The sequence below is a fragment of the Oncorhynchus clarkii genome, chromosome 13 (assembly GCF_045791955.1).
Source record: "Oncorhynchus clarkii lewisi isolate Uvic-CL-2024 chromosome 13, UVic_Ocla_1.0, whole genome shotgun sequence".
Taxonomy (NCBI): Eukaryota; Metazoa; Chordata; class Actinopteri; order Salmoniformes; family Salmonidae; genus Oncorhynchus; species Oncorhynchus clarkii.
The window spans coordinates 66545764-66563263 of record NC_092159.1 but is presented as its reverse complement, the minus strand read 5'-3'; the positions used below and the strand labels follow the sequence as shown (position 1 = coordinate 66563263).

Sequence of the window (17500 nt, the reverse complement as noted above, 5' to 3'; positions counted from 1 at the left end):
CATTTACCGGACAGTTTATTAGGTACACCGTCCCGTTCGCCACAATGGATCGCTACCACAGACAGTGAGTCACGTACATCAAGGCATTCAGTTACTGGTCCATCGGACAGTTTATTAGGTACACCGTCCCATTCACTACAATGGATGGCTCCTCCAGACAGTGAGTCACGTGGCCGTAGCTTGTTGTATAAAACAGGCAGACAGGCATCGGGGCATTCAGTTACTGGTCCATCGGACAGTTTATTAGGTACACCGTCCCATTCACTACAATGGATGGCTCCTCCAGACAGTGAGTCACGTGGTCGTAGCTTGTTGTATAAAACAGGCAGACAGGCATCGAGGCATCCAGTTACTGGTCCATCGGACAGTTTATTAGGTACACCGTCCCATTCACTACAATGGATGGCTCCTCCAGACAGTGAGTCACGTGGTCGTAGCTTGTTGTATAAAGAAAATATGCTCGCAGATATATTTATTTTCTATTTCCCAAGTGTCATTATGTTCCTGCTGTATTTCCTAAGTGTCATTTTGTTCCTGCTGTATTTCCTAAGTGTCATTATGTTCCTGCTGTATTTCCCAAGTGTCATTATGTTCCTGCTGTATTTCCCAAGTGTCATTATGTTCCTGCTGTATTTCCCAAGTGTCATTATGTTCCTGCTGTATTTCCCAAGTGTCATTTTGTTCCTGCTGTATTTCCTAAGTGTCATTATGTTCCTGCTGTATTTCCTAAGTGTCATTATGTTCCTGCTGTATTTCCTAAGTGTCATTTTGTTCCTGCTGTATTTCCCAAGTGTCATTATGTTCCTGCTGTATTTCCTGGGTGTCATTTTGTTCCTGCTGTATTTCCTAAGTGTCATTATGTTCCTGCTGTATTTCCTAAGTGTCATTTTGTTCCTGCTGTATTTCCTAAGTGTCATTTTGTTCCTGCTGTATTTCCTAAGTGTCATTTTGTTCCTGCTGTATTTCCTAAGTGTCATTTTGTTCCTGCTGTATTTCCTGGGTGTCATTTTGTTCCTGCTGTATTTCCTGGGTGTCATTATGTTCCTGCTGTATTTCCTAAGTGTCATTATGTTCTTGCTGTATATCCTAAGTGTAGTGTTGTTCCTGCTGTATTTCCTAAGTGTAGTGTTGTTCCTGCTGTATTTCCTAAGTGTAGTGTTGTTCCTGCTGTATTTCCTAAGTGTAGTGTTGTTCCTGCTGTATTTCCTAAGTGTCATTATGTTCCTGCTGTATTTCCTAAGTGTCATTATGTTCCTGCTGTATATCCTAAGTGTAGTGTTGTTCCTGCTGTATTTACTAAGTGTAGTGTTGTTCCTGCTGTATTTCCTAAGTGTCATTATGTTCCTGCTGTATTTCCTAAGTGTCATTATGTTCCTGCTGTATATCCTAAGTGTAGTGTTGTTCCTGCTGTATTTCCTAAGTGTAGTGTTGTTCCTGCTGTATATCCTAAGTGTAGTGTTGTTCCTTCTGTATTTCCTGGGTGTCATTATGTTCCTGCTGTATATCCTAAGTGTAGTGTTGTTCCTGCTGTATTTCCTAAGTGTAGTTTTGTTCCTGCTGTATTTCCTAAGTGTCATTATGTTCCTGCTGTATTTCCTAAGTGTCATTATGTTCCTGCTGTATTTCCTAAGTGTCATTATGTTCCTGCTGTATTTCCTAAGTGTCATTTTGTTCCTGCTGTATATCCTAAGTGTAGTGTTGTTCCTTCTGTATTTCCTAAGTGTAGTGTTGTTCCTGCTGTATTTCCTAAGTGTAGTGTTGTTCCTGCTGTATATCCTAAGTGTAGTGTTGTTCCTGCTGTATTTCCTAAGTGTAGTGTTGTTCCTGCTGTATATCCTAAGTGTAGTGTTGTTCCTGCTGTATTTCCTAAGTGTAGTGTTGTTCCTGCTGTATATCCTAAGTGTAGTGTTGTTCCTGCTGTATTTCCTAAGTGTCATTATGTTCCTGTTGTATTTCCTAAGTGTAGTGTTGTTCCTGCTGTATATCCTAAGTGTCATTTTGTTCCTGCTGTATTTCCTAAGTGTAGTGTTGTTCCTGCTGTATTTCCTAAGTGTAGTGTTGTTCCTGCTGTATTTCCTAAGTGTAGTGTTGTTCCTGCTGTATTTCCTAAGTGTAGTTTTGTTCCTGCTGTATTTCCTAAGTGTCATTATGTTCCTGCTGTATATCCTAAGTGTCATTATGTTCCTGCTGTATTTCCTAAGTGTAATTTGTTAAGTAATTGTAAGATGCTTCTTTTAGTAAAAGATACCTTGGTCTCAATAGGACTCCTAAGTTAAAAAAAATAAAGGTGAACTCTCTCTCGCTCTCTTCTCCCTCTCTTTGTCGGTCTATTTCTCTCTCTCAGCAGGTAGCACAACTAAACAACAGGAGGTCTGACGTCTCTGACAGCTACAACAGAGGGAGAGAGAGAAGGAGATAAAGATGGAGAGAGAGAGAGGGAGCGAGAGGGAGACAGAGAGGGAGAGAGGGAGAGAGGAAGAAGGTCTGGACTCATTAAGGCTCTGTTCTGACAGATCCTGCCTTTTGATGGAAAAACAACACACCAGTAAACAACAACAACAACAACAAGGAGGAGCTGGTCACACCAGTAAACAACAACAACAAGGTGGAACTGATACAAACGCTGGTCACACGAGTAAACAACAACAACAACAACAAGGTGGAGCTGGTCACACCAGTAAACAACAACAACAACAAGGTGGAACTGATACACACGCTGGTCACACCAGTAAACAACAACAACAACAACAAGGTGGAGCTGGTCACACCAGTAAACAACAACAAAAACAAAGTGGAACTGATACACATGCTGGTCACATGAGTAAACAACAACAACAACAACAAGGTGGAGCTGGTCACACCAGTAAACAACAACAACAACAACAAGGTGGAGCTGGTCACACCAGTAAACAACAAAAACAAAGTGGAACTGATACACACGCTGGTCACACGAGTAAACAACAACAACAACAAGGTGGAGCTGGTCACACCAGTAAACAACAACAACAACAACAAGGAGGAGCTGGTCACACCAGTAAACAACAACAACAACAAGGTGGAACTGATACACACGCTGGTCACACCAGTAAACAACAACAACAACAAGGTGGAACTGGTCACACCAGTAAACAACAACAACAACAAGGTGGAACTGATACACACGCTGGTCACACCAGTAAACAACAACAACAACAACAAGGTGGAGCTGGTCACACCAGTAAACAACAACAAAAACAAAGTGGAACTGATACACACGCTGGTCACACCAGTAAACAACAACAACAACAACAAGGTGGAGCTGGTCACACCAGTAAACAACAAAAACAAGGTGGAACTGATACACACGCTGGTCACACGAGTAAACAACAACAACAACAACAAGGTGGAACTGATACACACGCTGGTCACACCAGTAAACAACAACAACAACAAGGTGGAGCTGGTCACACGAGTAAACAACAACAACAAGGTGGAACTGGTCACACGAGTAAACAACAACAACAACAAGAAGGTGGAACTGATACACACGCTGGTCACACCAGTAAACAACAACAACAACAACAAGGTGGAACTGATACACACGCTGGTCACACCAGTAAACAACAACAACAACAAGGTGGAGCTGGTCACACGAGTAAACAACAACAACAAGGTGGAACTGGTCACACGAGTAAACAACAACAACAAGGTGGAGCTGGTCACACGAGTAAACAACAACAACAAGGTGGAACTGATACACACGCTGGTCACACGAGTAAACAACAACAACAACAAGGTGGAGCTGGTCACACCAGTAAACAACAACAACAACAACAAGGTGGAGCTGGTCACACCAGTAAACAACAAAAACAAGGTGGAACTGATACAAACGCTGGTCACACGAGTAAACAACAACAACAACAACAAGGTGGAGCTGGTCACACCAGTAAACAACAACAACAAGGTGGAACTGGTCACACGAGTAAACAACAACAACAAGGTGGAGCTGGTCACACGAGTAAACAACAACAACAAGGTGGAACTGATACACACGCTGGTCACACGAGTAAACAACAACAACAACAAGGTGGAACTGCTACACACGCTGGTCACACCAGTAAACAACAACAACAACAAGGTGGAACTGATACACATGCTGGTCACACGAGTAAACAACAACAACAAGGTGGAACTGATACACATGCTGGTCACACCAGTAAACAACAACAACAACAAGGTGGAACTGATACACATGCTGGTCACACGAGTAAACAACAACAACAACAAGGTGGAGCTGATACACACGCTGGTCACGCGAGTAAACAACAACAACAACAAGGTGGAACTGATACACACGCTGGTCACACCAGTAAACAACAACAACAACAAAGTGGAACTGATACACACGCTGGTCACACCAGTAAACAACAACAACAAGGTGGAGCTGATACACACGCTGGTCACACGAGTAAACAACAACAACAACAAGGTGGAACTGCTACACACGCTGGTCACACCAGTAAACAACAACAACAACAAGGTGGAACTGATACACATGCTGGTCACACGAGTAAACAACAACAACAACAAGGTGGAGCTGATACACACGCTGGTCACACGAGTAAACAACAAGGTGGAACTGATACACAAGCTGGTCACACCAGTAAACAACAACAACAACAACAAGGTGGAACTGATACACACGCTGGTCACACCAGTAAACAACAACAACAACAAGGTGGAACTGATACACACGCTGGTCACACCAGTAAACTGCAGTTCTCCATGAACATTCCTTTCATTCATACGTTCGCAATAACCATCACCATCATCATCACCAACATCATCATCATCACCATCCTCAACACCATCACCATCATCATCACCACCATCACCATCACCATCACCAACATCATCATCATCACCACCATCACCACCATCATCACCACCATCACCATCACCACCACCATCACCATCATCACCACCATCACCATCATCACCACCATCACCACCACCACCATCACCACCACCATCATCACCACCACCATCATCATCACCACCATCACCATCATCACCACCATCACCATCATCACCACCATCACCACCACCACCATCATCACCACCATCATCACCATCATCACCACCACCATCATCACCATCATCACCACCACCATCATCACCATCATCATCACCACCACCATCACCATCATCATCACCACCACCATCATCACCATCATCACCACCACCATCATCACCATCATCACCATCACCATTACCATCATCACCATCAATATCATCATTATCAACGTTGAACAAAAGGAGAACCAGCTGAAAGGATAGAAGGGGACAGAGAGAGACAGGGGGGGTTAGAGGCTCCATAGAGAGAAACGGGTGGGTGGGTTAGAGGCTCCATAGAGAGAGACAGGGGGGGTTAGAGGCTCCATAGAGAGAGACAGGGGAGGTTAGAGTCTCCATAGAGAGAGACGGGGGGGGTAGGTTAGAGGCTCCATAGAGAGAGACGGGTGGGTGGGTTAGAGGCTCCATAGAGAGAGACGGGTGGGTGGGTTAGAGGCTCCATAGAGAGAGACGGGTGGGTGGGTTAGAGGCTCCATAGAGAGAGACGGGGGGGGGGTAGGTTAGAGGCTCCATAGAGAGAGACGGGTGGGTGGGTTAGAGGCTCCATAGAGAGAGACGGGGGGGGGGTAGGTTAGAGGCTCCATAGAGAGAGACGGGTGGGTGGGTTAGAGGCTCCATAGAGAGAGATGGGGGGGGGTGGGTTAGAGGCTCCATAGAGAGAGACGGGGGGGGGGGTTAGAGGCTCCATAGAGAGAGACAGAGGGGGGGGGGGGTTAGAGGCTCCATAGAGGGAGACAGAGGGGGGGGGGAGACTCACAGCTTTGGGTTTGAATGGCGGTTGTACTTCCTTGTTCTCCACTTTGTCCCAGTCCATATAGCGGAAGAACCCGTGGTCCCTGATGTCTCGCTCCCCCTCCGGACCACAGCCCAGACGCTTCCCAGGGTGCTTGGTCATCAACTAGGGACAGGGAGGAGGTTAGAGGTTAGAGGCTCCATAGGGACAGGGAGGGGGTAAGAGGTTAGAGGCTCCATAGAGACAGTGAGGGGGTTAGAGGTTCCATAGAGACAGGGGGGGTTAGAGGTTAGAGGCTCCATAGAGGCAGGGAGGGGGTTAGAAGTTAGAGGCTCCATAGAGACAGGGAGGGGGTTAGAGGTTAGAGGCTCCATAGAGACAGGGAGGGGGTTAGAGGCTCCATAGGGACAGGGAGGGGTTTAGAGGTTAGAGGCTCCATAGAGACAGGGAGGGGGTTAGAGGTTAGAGACTCCATAGAGACAGGGAGGGGGTTAGAGACTCCATGGGGACAGGGAGGGGGTTAGTTAGAGACAGTAGACTCCCCCCCCTCCCTACCCACTTCCCTAAGTACTCCTTACCCCCACAGACTCTGAGATGGACAGAATACACATTACTTTACATAGAACCAGATAACACAGTACTTTACATAGAACCAGATAACACAGTACTTTACATAGAACCAGATGGACAGATAACACAGTACTTTACATAGAACCAGATAACACAGTACTTTACATAGAACCAGATAACACAGTACTTTACATAGAACCAGATAACACAGTACTGTACATATAACCAGATAACACAGTACTTTACATAGAACCAGATGGACAGATAACACAGTACTTTACATAGAACCAGATAACACAGTACTTTACATAGAACCAGATAACACAGTACTTTACATAGAACCAGATGGACAGATAACATAGTACTTTACATAGAACCAGATAACACAGCACTTTACATAGAACCAGATAACACAGTACTTTACATAGAACCAGATAACACAGTACTTTACATAGAACCAGATAACACAGTACTTTACATAGAACCAGATAACACAGTACTTTACATAGAACCAGATAACACAGTACTTTACATAGAACCAGATAACACAGTACTTTACATAGAACCAGATGGACAGATAACACAGTACTTTACATAGAACCAGATGGACAGATAACACAGTACTTTACATAGAACCAGATAACACAGCACTTTACATAGAACCAGATAACACAGTACTTTACATAGAACCAGATAACACAGTACTTTACATAGAACCATATAACACAATACTTTACATAGAACCAGATAACACAGCACTTTACATAGAACCAGATAACACAGCACTTTACATAGAACCAGATGGACAGATAACACAGTACTTTACATAGAACCAGATAACACAGTACTTTACATAGAACCAGATAACACAGTACTTTACATAGAACCAGATAACACAATACTGTACATATAACCAGATAACACAGTACTTTACATCGAACCAGATGGACAGATAACACAGTACTGTACATATAACCAGATAACACAGTACTTTACATAGAACCAGATGGACAGATAACACAGTACTTTACATAGAACCAGATAACACAGTACTTTACATAGAACCAGATAACACAGTACTTTACATAGAACCAGATGGACAGATAACATAGTACTTTACATAGAACCAGATAACACAGCACTTTACATAGAACCAGATAACACAGTACTTTACATAGAACCAGATAACACAGTACTTTACATAGAACCAGATAACACAGCACTTTACATAGAACCAGATAACACAGCACTTTACATAGAACCAGATGGAGAGATAACACAGTACTTTACATAGAACCAGATGGAGAGATAACACAGTACTTTACATAGAACCAGATGGACAGGCAGAGGTGTGTGTTCTGTAATTTACTAAGATAGGAGGGATAGAGGGAGATAGGGGGGAGAGAGAGGGAGATAGGAGGGATAGAGGGAGTTAGAGGGGAGAGAGGGAGATATGAGGAGGGAGAGAGAGAGGGAGATAGGAGTTAGAGGGAGAGAGGGAGATAGGAGGGATAGAGGAAGATAGGGGAGAGAGAGGGAGATAGGATGAGGGAGAAGGAGATAGGGAGGTAGGAGGAGAGAGAGAGGGAGATAGGGGGAGAGAGAGGGAGATAGAGGGAGAGGGAGGGAGGGAAATAAGGGGAGAGAGAGGGAGATAGGGGAGAGGGAGGAGTTTAGGGGGAGGGGAGAGGAGGACAGTGGTAGAAGGGTAGGGGAGAGGAGGAGAGGAGAAGAGGAGAGGAGAAGAGAGAGAGAGGGAGAGGAGAGGAGAGGAGAGAGAAGATAGCATCACGTCTGGCTGGCGCTAAACCTCTCTGACATTTCCTCCCCTTTATGTTCTGAGAGCCCCCACTGGATTATCAATGGAATGAGGGCTTCTATTTTATATCCTCTTCAATCCCCCTGTGACTGATATATGTGTGTGTGTGTGTGTGTGTGTGTGTGTGTGTGTGTGTGTGTTGGAAGTGGTTATTGAAGGGTAACGGTCGAGGACGAGACTGAGGTTTGATAGAGAGGGATGGACTCTGCTTTGCTGGATAACTGGGCTGTGTGTGTGTGTGTGTGTGTGTGTGTGTGTGTGTGTGTGTGTGTGTGTGTGTGTGTGTGTGTGAGATGGAAGTGGGTACTGAAGGGTAACGGTCGAGGACGAGACTGAGGTTTGATAGAGAGGGATGGACTCTGCTTTGCTGGATAACTGGGCTGTGTGTGTGTGTGTGTGTGTGTGTTTAGAGGATGGATAAACAGAGAATAAGGAAGACTGACAGAGAAAAGCTCCTCTTCAGAACGAACACTGCAGAAGGACAGAGGAGAGGAGACATACTGCATTTCATTATCCAACCTCCTCCCCCTCATTTCCTCCCCAATCTCCCCCCTCCTCTCCTCTCCCTCATTTCCTCCCCTCTCCCCAATCTCCCACCTCCTCTCCTCTCTCTCCCCAACCTCCTCCCCCTCTCTTTCCTCCCCTCTCTCCCTCCCAACCTCCTCCCCCTCATTTCCTCCCCTCTCCCCAATCTCCCACCTCCTCTCCTCTCCCTCCCCAACCTCCTCCCCCTTATTTCCTCCCCTCTCCCCAATCTCCTCCCCCTCCTCTCCTCTCCCTCCCTCCCCAACATTACTCCCCTATCTCCCTCCCAACCTCCTCCTCTCTCTCTCTCTCCCTCTCTCTCTCTCTTTCATCCTATCAATCTCTTTCTCTCCCTCTCTCTCTCTCTCCCTCCCCAACCTCTAGGAGGTGTGTTTTCCCCCTCACCCCTTTGCAGATGGCGACAGCCTCCTTGGACATAGACTTGGGGTAGGAGACGTGATGCTCCATGATGGACTGGAACAACTCATCCTCGTCCTCACCATCGAAGGGAGGCTAGGACAGAGGGGAGGAGGGGAGGACAGAGGGAGGACAGAGGGGAGAAGGGGAGGACAGAGGGAGGAGGGGAGGACAGGACAGAGGAAGGAGGGGAGGACAGGACAGAGGGCGGAGTGTGGAGGGGAGGACAGAGGGAGGAGGGGAGAACAGATGGAGGAGGGGAGGACAGGACAGAGGGGAGGAGGGGAGGACAGGACAGAGGGGGGAGGGGATTGGTTAATGTCCACAGTAAATGTTAACATATGTGCACACACACACACACACACCTACCTGTCCAGCCAGCATCTCATACAGCAGAACTCCAAAGGCCCACCAGTCCACTGACTTCCCATAGGGCTGGTACGCAATGATCTGGAGGTGAGGAGAGGAAGAGAGAGAGGAGAGGAAGAGAGAGAGGAGAGGAGAGGAGAGGAGAGGAGAGGAGAGGAGAGGAGAGGAGAGGAGAGGAGAGGAGAGGAGAGGAGAGGATATAGAAGAACAGAATAGATTAGAAGAGAAGAGATTAGAAGAGTACGATAGAATAGAATTTAGTAGAATAGAGTAGAATATAAAAGAATAGAATAGAGCAGAATAGAGTAGAAGAGATTATATTATAATATAATAGAGTAGAATGAAATAGAGTAAAGTAGAATAGAGTAGAGTGGAATAGAGTAGAGTATAATATAGAGTAGAATAAAGTAGAATACAATATAGTAGAGAAGAATATAATAAAATAGAGTAGAGTGGAACAGAGTAGAGTAGAATGTAGAGTAGAATAGGTTAGAATATAGTAGAATAGAGTAGAGTGGAATTGAGTAAAGTATAATATAGAGTAGAATAGAGTAGAATAAAATAGAGTAGAGTAGAATAGAGTAAAAAATAGTAGAATAGAGTAGAGTGGAATTGAGTAAAGTATAATATAGAGTAGAATAGAGTAGAATAGATTAGAATATAGTACAATAGAGCAGAGTGGAATAGAGGAGAATATAATATAGAGTAGAAAAGTGTAGAATATAATAGAGTTGAATATAGTAGAATAGAGTAGAGTGGAATAGAGTAGAGTAGAATATAGAGTAGAATAGAGAAGGATAGAGTAGAATGGAACAGAGTAGAGTAGAATATAGAGTAGAATAGAGTAGAATAAAATAGAGTAGAATATAGTAGAGTGGAATAGAGTAAAGTATAATAGAGTAGAATATAGAGTATAATAGAGTACAGTATAGAAGAAAAAAATAGCTTATAATATAATAAAGTATAATAGAGTAGAATATAATAGAGAATAATATAATCAAGTATAATAGAGTAGAATATAATAGAGTATAGAGTATAATAGAGTAGAATATAATAGAGAGTATAGTAGCGTAGAATATAGAGTATAATAGATTAGAGTAGAATATAATAGAATATAATAGAGTAGAGGAGAGTAGACTATAAGAGAATAGAGTAAAATAGAGTAGAATATAATAGAGTAGAGTAGAATATAATAGAGAATAGAGTATAATAGAGTAGAGTAGAGTATTATAGAGTAGAGTAGAATATAATAGAGAATAGAGTATAATAGAGTAGAGTAGAGTATTATAGAGTAGAGTAGAATATAATAGAGAATAGAGTATAATAGAGTAGAGTAGAATATAATAGAGAATATAGTATTATAGAGTAGAGTAGAATATAATAGAGTATAGAGTATAATAGAGTAGAGTAGAATATAATAGAGAATAGAGTATTATAGAGTAGAGTAGAATATAATAGAGAATAGCGTATAATAGAGTAGAGTAGAATATAATAGAGAATAGAGTATAATAGAGTAGAGTAGAGTATTATAGAGTAGAGTAGAATATAATAGAGAATAGAGTATAATAGAGTAGAGTAGAAAATAATAGAGAATAGAGTATTATAGAGTAGAGTAGAATATAATAGAGTATAGAGTATAATAGAGTAGAGTAGAATATAATAGAGAATAGAGTATAACAGAGTAGAGTAGAATATAAATGGAGAATAGAGTATAATAGAGTATAATATAGAGTGTAATAGGGTAGAGTAGAATATAATAGAGTATAACTGAGTAGAGTAGAATATAATAGAGTACAATAGAGTAGAGTAGAATATAATAGAGTATAGAGTATAATAGAGTAGAGTAGAATATAACAGAGAAAATAGTATAATATTGTAGAGTAGAATATAATGGAGAATAGAGAATAATAGAGTAGAATATGATAGAGTATGATAGAGTAGAGTAGAATAGAGTATAACAGAGTAGAGTAGAATGAAATAGAGTATAACAGAGTAGAGTAGAATTTAATAGAGTACAATTGAGTAGTGTAGAATATAATAGAGTGTAGAGTATAACAGAGTAGAGTAGAATATAATAGAGAATAGAGTATAATAAAGTAGAATATAATAGAGTAGAGCAGAGTAGACTATAATAGAGTATAATAGAGTAGAGTATAATATAATAGAGAATAGAGTATAATAGAGTAGAGTAGAATATAACAGAAAATAGAGTTTAATAGAGTAGAGAATAATATAATTGAGAATATAGTATAATAGAGTAGAATACAATAGAGTATAACAGAGTAGAGTAGAATGTAAGAGTAGAATATAATAGAGTATAACACAGTAGAGTATAATGTAATAGAGTACAATTGAGTAGAGTAGAATATAATAGAGTATAGAGTATAACAGAGTAGAGTAGAATATAATAGAGTATAGAGTATAACAGAGTAGAGTAGAATATAACAGAGAATAGAGTAAAATAGAGTAGAGAAGAATATAATGGAGAATATAGTATAATATAGTAGACTATAATAGAGTATAACAGAGTAGAGTAGAATGTAAGAGTAGAATATAATAGAGTATAACACAGTAGAGTAGAATGTAATAGAGTACAATTGAGTAGAGTAGAATATAATAGAGTATAGAGTATAACAGAGTAGAGTAGAATATAATAGAGTATAGAGTATAACAGAGTAGAGTAGAATATAACAGAGAATAGAGTAACATAGAGTAGAGAAGAATATAATGGAGAATATAGTATAATATAGTAGACTATAATAGAGTATAATAGAGTAGAGTAGAATGTAATAGAGTACAATAGAGTAAAGTATAATATAATAGAGTACAGAGTATAATAGAGTAGAGTAGAATGTAATAGAGTGTAGAGTATAATATAGTAGAGTAGAATGTAATAGAGTGTAGAGTATAATAGAGTAGAGTAGAATATAATAGAGAATATAGTATAATAGAGTAGAGTAGAATATAATAGAGAATAGAGTATAATAGAGTAGAATATAATAGAGTGTGATAGAGTAGAGTAGAATATAATAGAGCATGACAGAGTAGAGTAGGATGTAATAGAGCACAATAGAGTAGAATATAATAGAGAATAGAGTACAATAGAGTAGAGTAGAATACAATAGAGTATAGACTATAATAGAGTAGAATACAATATAGTATAATAGAGTAGAATATAATAGATTATGATAGAGTTGAGTAGAATATAATAGAGTATAACAGAGTAGAGTAGAATGTAAGAGTAGAATATAATAGAGCTTAACAAAGTAGAGTATCATATAATAGAGTATAACAGAGTAGAGTAGAATGTAAGAGTAGAATATAATAGAGTATAACAGAGTAGAGTATAATATACTAGAGTATAGAGTATAATAGAGTAGAGTATAATATAATAGAGAATAGAGTATAATAGAGTATAATATAATAGAGTATAACAGAGTAGAATAGAATATAATAGAGTATACAGTATAACAGAGTAGAGTAGAATATAACAGAGAATAGAGTATAATAGAGTAGAATATAATAGAGTAGAATATTATAGAGTATAACAGAGTAGAATATAATAGAGTATAATAGAGTAGAGTAGAATATAATAGAGTATGATAGAGTAGAGTAGAATATAATAGAGTATAGAGTATAACAGAGTAGAGTATAATATAACAGAGAATATAGTATAATAGAGTATAATATAATATAGTATAATAGAGTATAATATAATAGAGTATAACAGAGTAGAGTAGAATATAACAGAGAATAGAGTATAATAGAGTAGAAAATAATATAATGGAGAATAGAGTATAATAGAGTAGAATATAATATGGTATAGAGTATAATAGAGTAGAGTAGAATATAACAGAGAATAGAGTATAATAGAGTAGAGAAGAATATAATGGAGAATATAGTATAATAGAGTAGAATATAATAGAGTATAATAGAGTAGAATATAATAGATTATGATAGAGTTGAGTAGAATATAATAGAGTATAACAGAGTAGAGTAGAATGTAAGAGTAGAATATAATAGAGTATAACAGAGTAGAGTATAATATACTAGAGTATGATAGAGTAGAGTAGAACCTGGTCTAGACATCATGTTAGGTGAACCTGGTCTAGACAGCATGATAGGTGAACCTGCGCTGACATAGCACACTGTCTACAGCACTACGAGTGTGTGAGTGTTTTGTGTGTGTGTGTGTGTGTGTGTGTGTTGTCTCTCTCACACAGTAGGTGTTAACACTAGGAACTGAACCATCTGTCTCTCCTGTCAAACTAACGTGTGAACCATAATCAACTGAATTACTCACAAGCACACACACACAGACACACACACACCTCAGGAGCGATGTAGTCTGGGGTCCCACAGAAGGTCTTGGTGGTGACACCGTCTAACATGTTCTCTTTGCACATCCCAAAGTCTGCGATCTTAATGTGTCCCTCAGCATCCAGCATGACGTTGTCCAGCTTCAGATCTCTACAGGAGACAAGACACAGAGACAGACTATCTTAATGTGTCCCTCAGCATCACGTTGTCCAGCTTCAGATCTCTACAGGAGACAAGACACACAGAGACAGACTATCTTAATGTGTCCCTCAGCATCCAGCATGACGTTGTCCAGCTTCAGATCTCTACAGGAGACAAGACACACAGAGACAGACTATCTTAATGTGTCCCTCAGCATCACGTTGTCCAGCTTCAGATCTCTACAGGAAACAAGACACACAGAGACAGACTATCTTAATGTGTCCTTCAGCATCACGTTGTCCAGCTTCAGATCTCTACAGGAGACGAGACACAGAGACAGACTAGACTCTCAGACAGAAGGGTACGATCTCTACAGGAGACGACACAGAGACAGACTCTCAGACAGAAGGGTACGATCTCTACAGGAGACGACACAGAGACAGACTAGACTCTCAGACAGAAGGGTATGATCTCTACAGGAGATGACACAGAGACAGACTAGACTCTCAGACAGAAGGGTACGATCTCTACAGGAGACGACACAGAGACAGACTAGACTCTCAGACAGAATGGTACGATCTCTACAGGAAACGACACACAGACAGACTAGACTCTCAGACAGAAGGGTACGATCTCTACAGGAAACGAGACACACAGACAGACTAGACTCTCAGACAGAAGGGTACGATCTCTACAGGAAAGGACACAGAGACAGACTATCTTAATGTGTCCTTCAGCATCACATTGTCCAGCTTCAGATCTCTACAGGAAACGACACAGAGACAGACTATCTTAATGTGTCCTTCAGCATCACGTTGTCCAGCTTCAGATCTCTACAGGAGACGACACAGAGACAGACTATCTTAATGTGTCCTTCAGCATCACGTTGTCCAGCTTCAGATCTCTACAGGAAACGACACTGAGACAGACTAGACACTCAGACAGAATGGTACAGTACTGTTCACGGGGTACAAAAATATCCAAATTACCAGACAACAATAGCGATCCCATTAGTTCCTGCCAAGACTGAGATGATGTTGTGATGAGTATCTCTGTCTGAGATGATGTTGTGATGAGTATCTCTGTCTGAGATGATGTTGTGATGAATATCTCTGTCTGAGATGATGTTGTGATGAATATTTCTGTCTGAGATGACGTTGTGATGAGTATCTCTGTCTGAGATGATGTTGTGACGAAAGACTCACCTGTAAATGATTCCTTTCAGATGAAGGAAGAACAGACCTATGGCTATCTCTGCTGCATAGAACCTGAGAGAGGAGTGGAGAGTTGAGGAGAGGAGAGGAGAGAGGAGTGGAGAGTTGAGGAGAGGAGAGGAGAGAGAGAGGAGAGGGAGAGGGAGAGGGAGAGGGAGAGGGAGAGGGAGAGGAGAGGAGAGGAGAGGAGAGGAGAGGAGAGGGATAAAGGTGTGTCTTTAGCCATACTTACAGTATATCTGATAAGATCAACAGGACGTGGCAAACATGTCCGTGTTCGAACCGTCCAATCACATATCGACCCCTCAAAACCTACTCTCAAAGAGAGAGAGCTGAGGAGAAGCCGAAATAATACCGTTTCCTTCCCCAAGTCACACGGCCGAAAAACACATCTGGACAAGAGGAACACCTACGTGACTACAGTTCAAAGCATTCAACACTACTGTTCCCTCCGAGGTCGACACCAAGCTCAGAGCCCTGGGTCCCTGGACATCACCCCTCTGCAACTGGATCCTGCACTTCCTGACAGGAAGGACCCTGTTCAGCAACGACCGCGTGGCTTCGCACCGACAACCATCATCAAGTTTGCTGCCGACACCGCGGTTGTAAGGAACCTGATAACCAACGACGACGAGTCAACCTATAAGGAGGGCAGGTAAGTGAACTGGCCTTGTGTTGTCGTCGTGACAACAACCTCTACCCTCGACGACGGCAAAACAAAAGGAGTTTGATTGTTGATTTCAGGAAGCGGGAGGGAGGGAACATGCCGCGATCCACATCAACGGGATTAGAGAGAGAGACGCGGGTTTTAGAGTTCCTCGGCGTTCCCACATCACACAGGACGCGACATTCATCAAGAACATCAAGAGGGCGCAACAACGTCTCTACTTCCTAAAGCGGCTGAAGAGAATTTGGCACACCACCCCGGGTCATCTCCAAATACTACTGTTGCACCATCGAGACCATCCTGACCGGTTACATCACGGCCTGGTACAGGAATCGCTCCATCCACGACCGCGAGGCCCTCCATCGGGTGGTGACGAGGCCCCCAATACATCACTGGGACCGTGCCCCCGCCCATCCAGTACATCACTGGGACGGTGCTCCCGCCCATCCAGTACATCACTGGGACCGTGCTCCCGCCCATCCAGGACATCACTGGGACCGTGCTCCCGCCCATCCAGGACATCACTGGGACCGTGCTCCCGCCCATCCAGGACATCACTGGGACCGTGCTCCCGCCCATCCAGGACATCACTGGGACCGTGCTCCCGCCCATCCAGGACATCACTGGGGCCGTGCTCCCGCCTATCCAGGACATCACTGGGATCGTGCCCCCGCCCATCCAGGACATCACTGGGACCGTGCTCCCGCCCATCCAGGACATCACTGGGACCGTGCTCCCGCCCATCCAGGACATCACTGGGACCGTGCCCCCGCCCATCCAGGACATCACTGGGACCGTGCCCCCGCCCATCCAGGACATCACTTGGACCGTGCCCCCGCCCATCCAGGACATTGACTCGAAACAGTGCCAGAGAAAGACGTGAAGCTTCATCAAGAGACTCAAGGTACTAAACGACATCATAACCACCATCGATAAAAGACAATACTGTGCAGCCGTCTTCATCGACCTGGCCAAGGCTTTCGACTCTGTCGATCACCGTATTCTTATCGGCAGACTCGACAGCCTTGGTTTCTCAAATGACTGCCTCGCCTGGTTTACCAACTACTTCTCAAGACAGAGTTCAGTGTGTCAAATCGGAGGGCCTGTTGACTGGACCTCTGGCAGTCTCTATGGGGGTGCCACAGGGTTCAATTCTCGGGCCGACTCTTTTCTCTGTATACATCAATGATGTCGCTCTTGCTGCAGGAGATTCTCTGATCCACCTCTACGCAGACGACTCCATTCTGTATACTTCTGGCCCTTCTTTGGACACTTAACAAAACTCCAAATAACACTCATTCCGTGGCCTCCAGCTGCTCTTAAATGCTAGTAAAAACTAAATTTATGCTATTCAACCGATCACTGCCCGCACCTGCCCGCCCGTCCAACATCACTACTCTGGTCGGTTCTGACTTAGAATATGTGGACAACTACAAATACCTGGGTGTCTGGTTAGACTGTAAACTCTCCTGTTGGTGAGGTCTACACCTGTTGGTTAAGGACCTGTAAGTAAGCATTTCACGGTGAGGTCACCTGTTGGTTAAGGGCCTGTAAGTAGCATTACACCTGTTGGTTAAGGGCCTGTAAGTAGCATTACACCTGTTGGTTAA

General features: G+C 42.6%; 1 protein-coding gene across 1 annotated transcript in view; it reads right to left on the bottom strand.

The window, feature by feature from the left end:
* LOC139423634 (protein kinase C beta type-like) overlaps nucleotides 1-17500 on the bottom strand; it is a 110256-nt gene that overhangs the window by 3643 nt on the left and 89113 nt on the right. Inside the window, exons 12-16 of the mRNA XM_071175220.1 lie at nucleotides 15215-15277; nucleotides 13880-14018; nucleotides 9549-9629; nucleotides 9168-9275; nucleotides 5873-6013 (exon numbers count right to left, since the gene is read on the bottom strand). Coding sequence (XP_071031321.1) covers nucleotides 5873-6013; nucleotides 9168-9275; nucleotides 9549-9629; nucleotides 13880-14018; nucleotides 15215-15277 — 532 coding nt within the window. The remainder of the gene's footprint in view (nucleotides 1-5872; nucleotides 6014-9167; nucleotides 9276-9548; nucleotides 9630-13879; nucleotides 14019-15214; nucleotides 15278-17500) is intronic.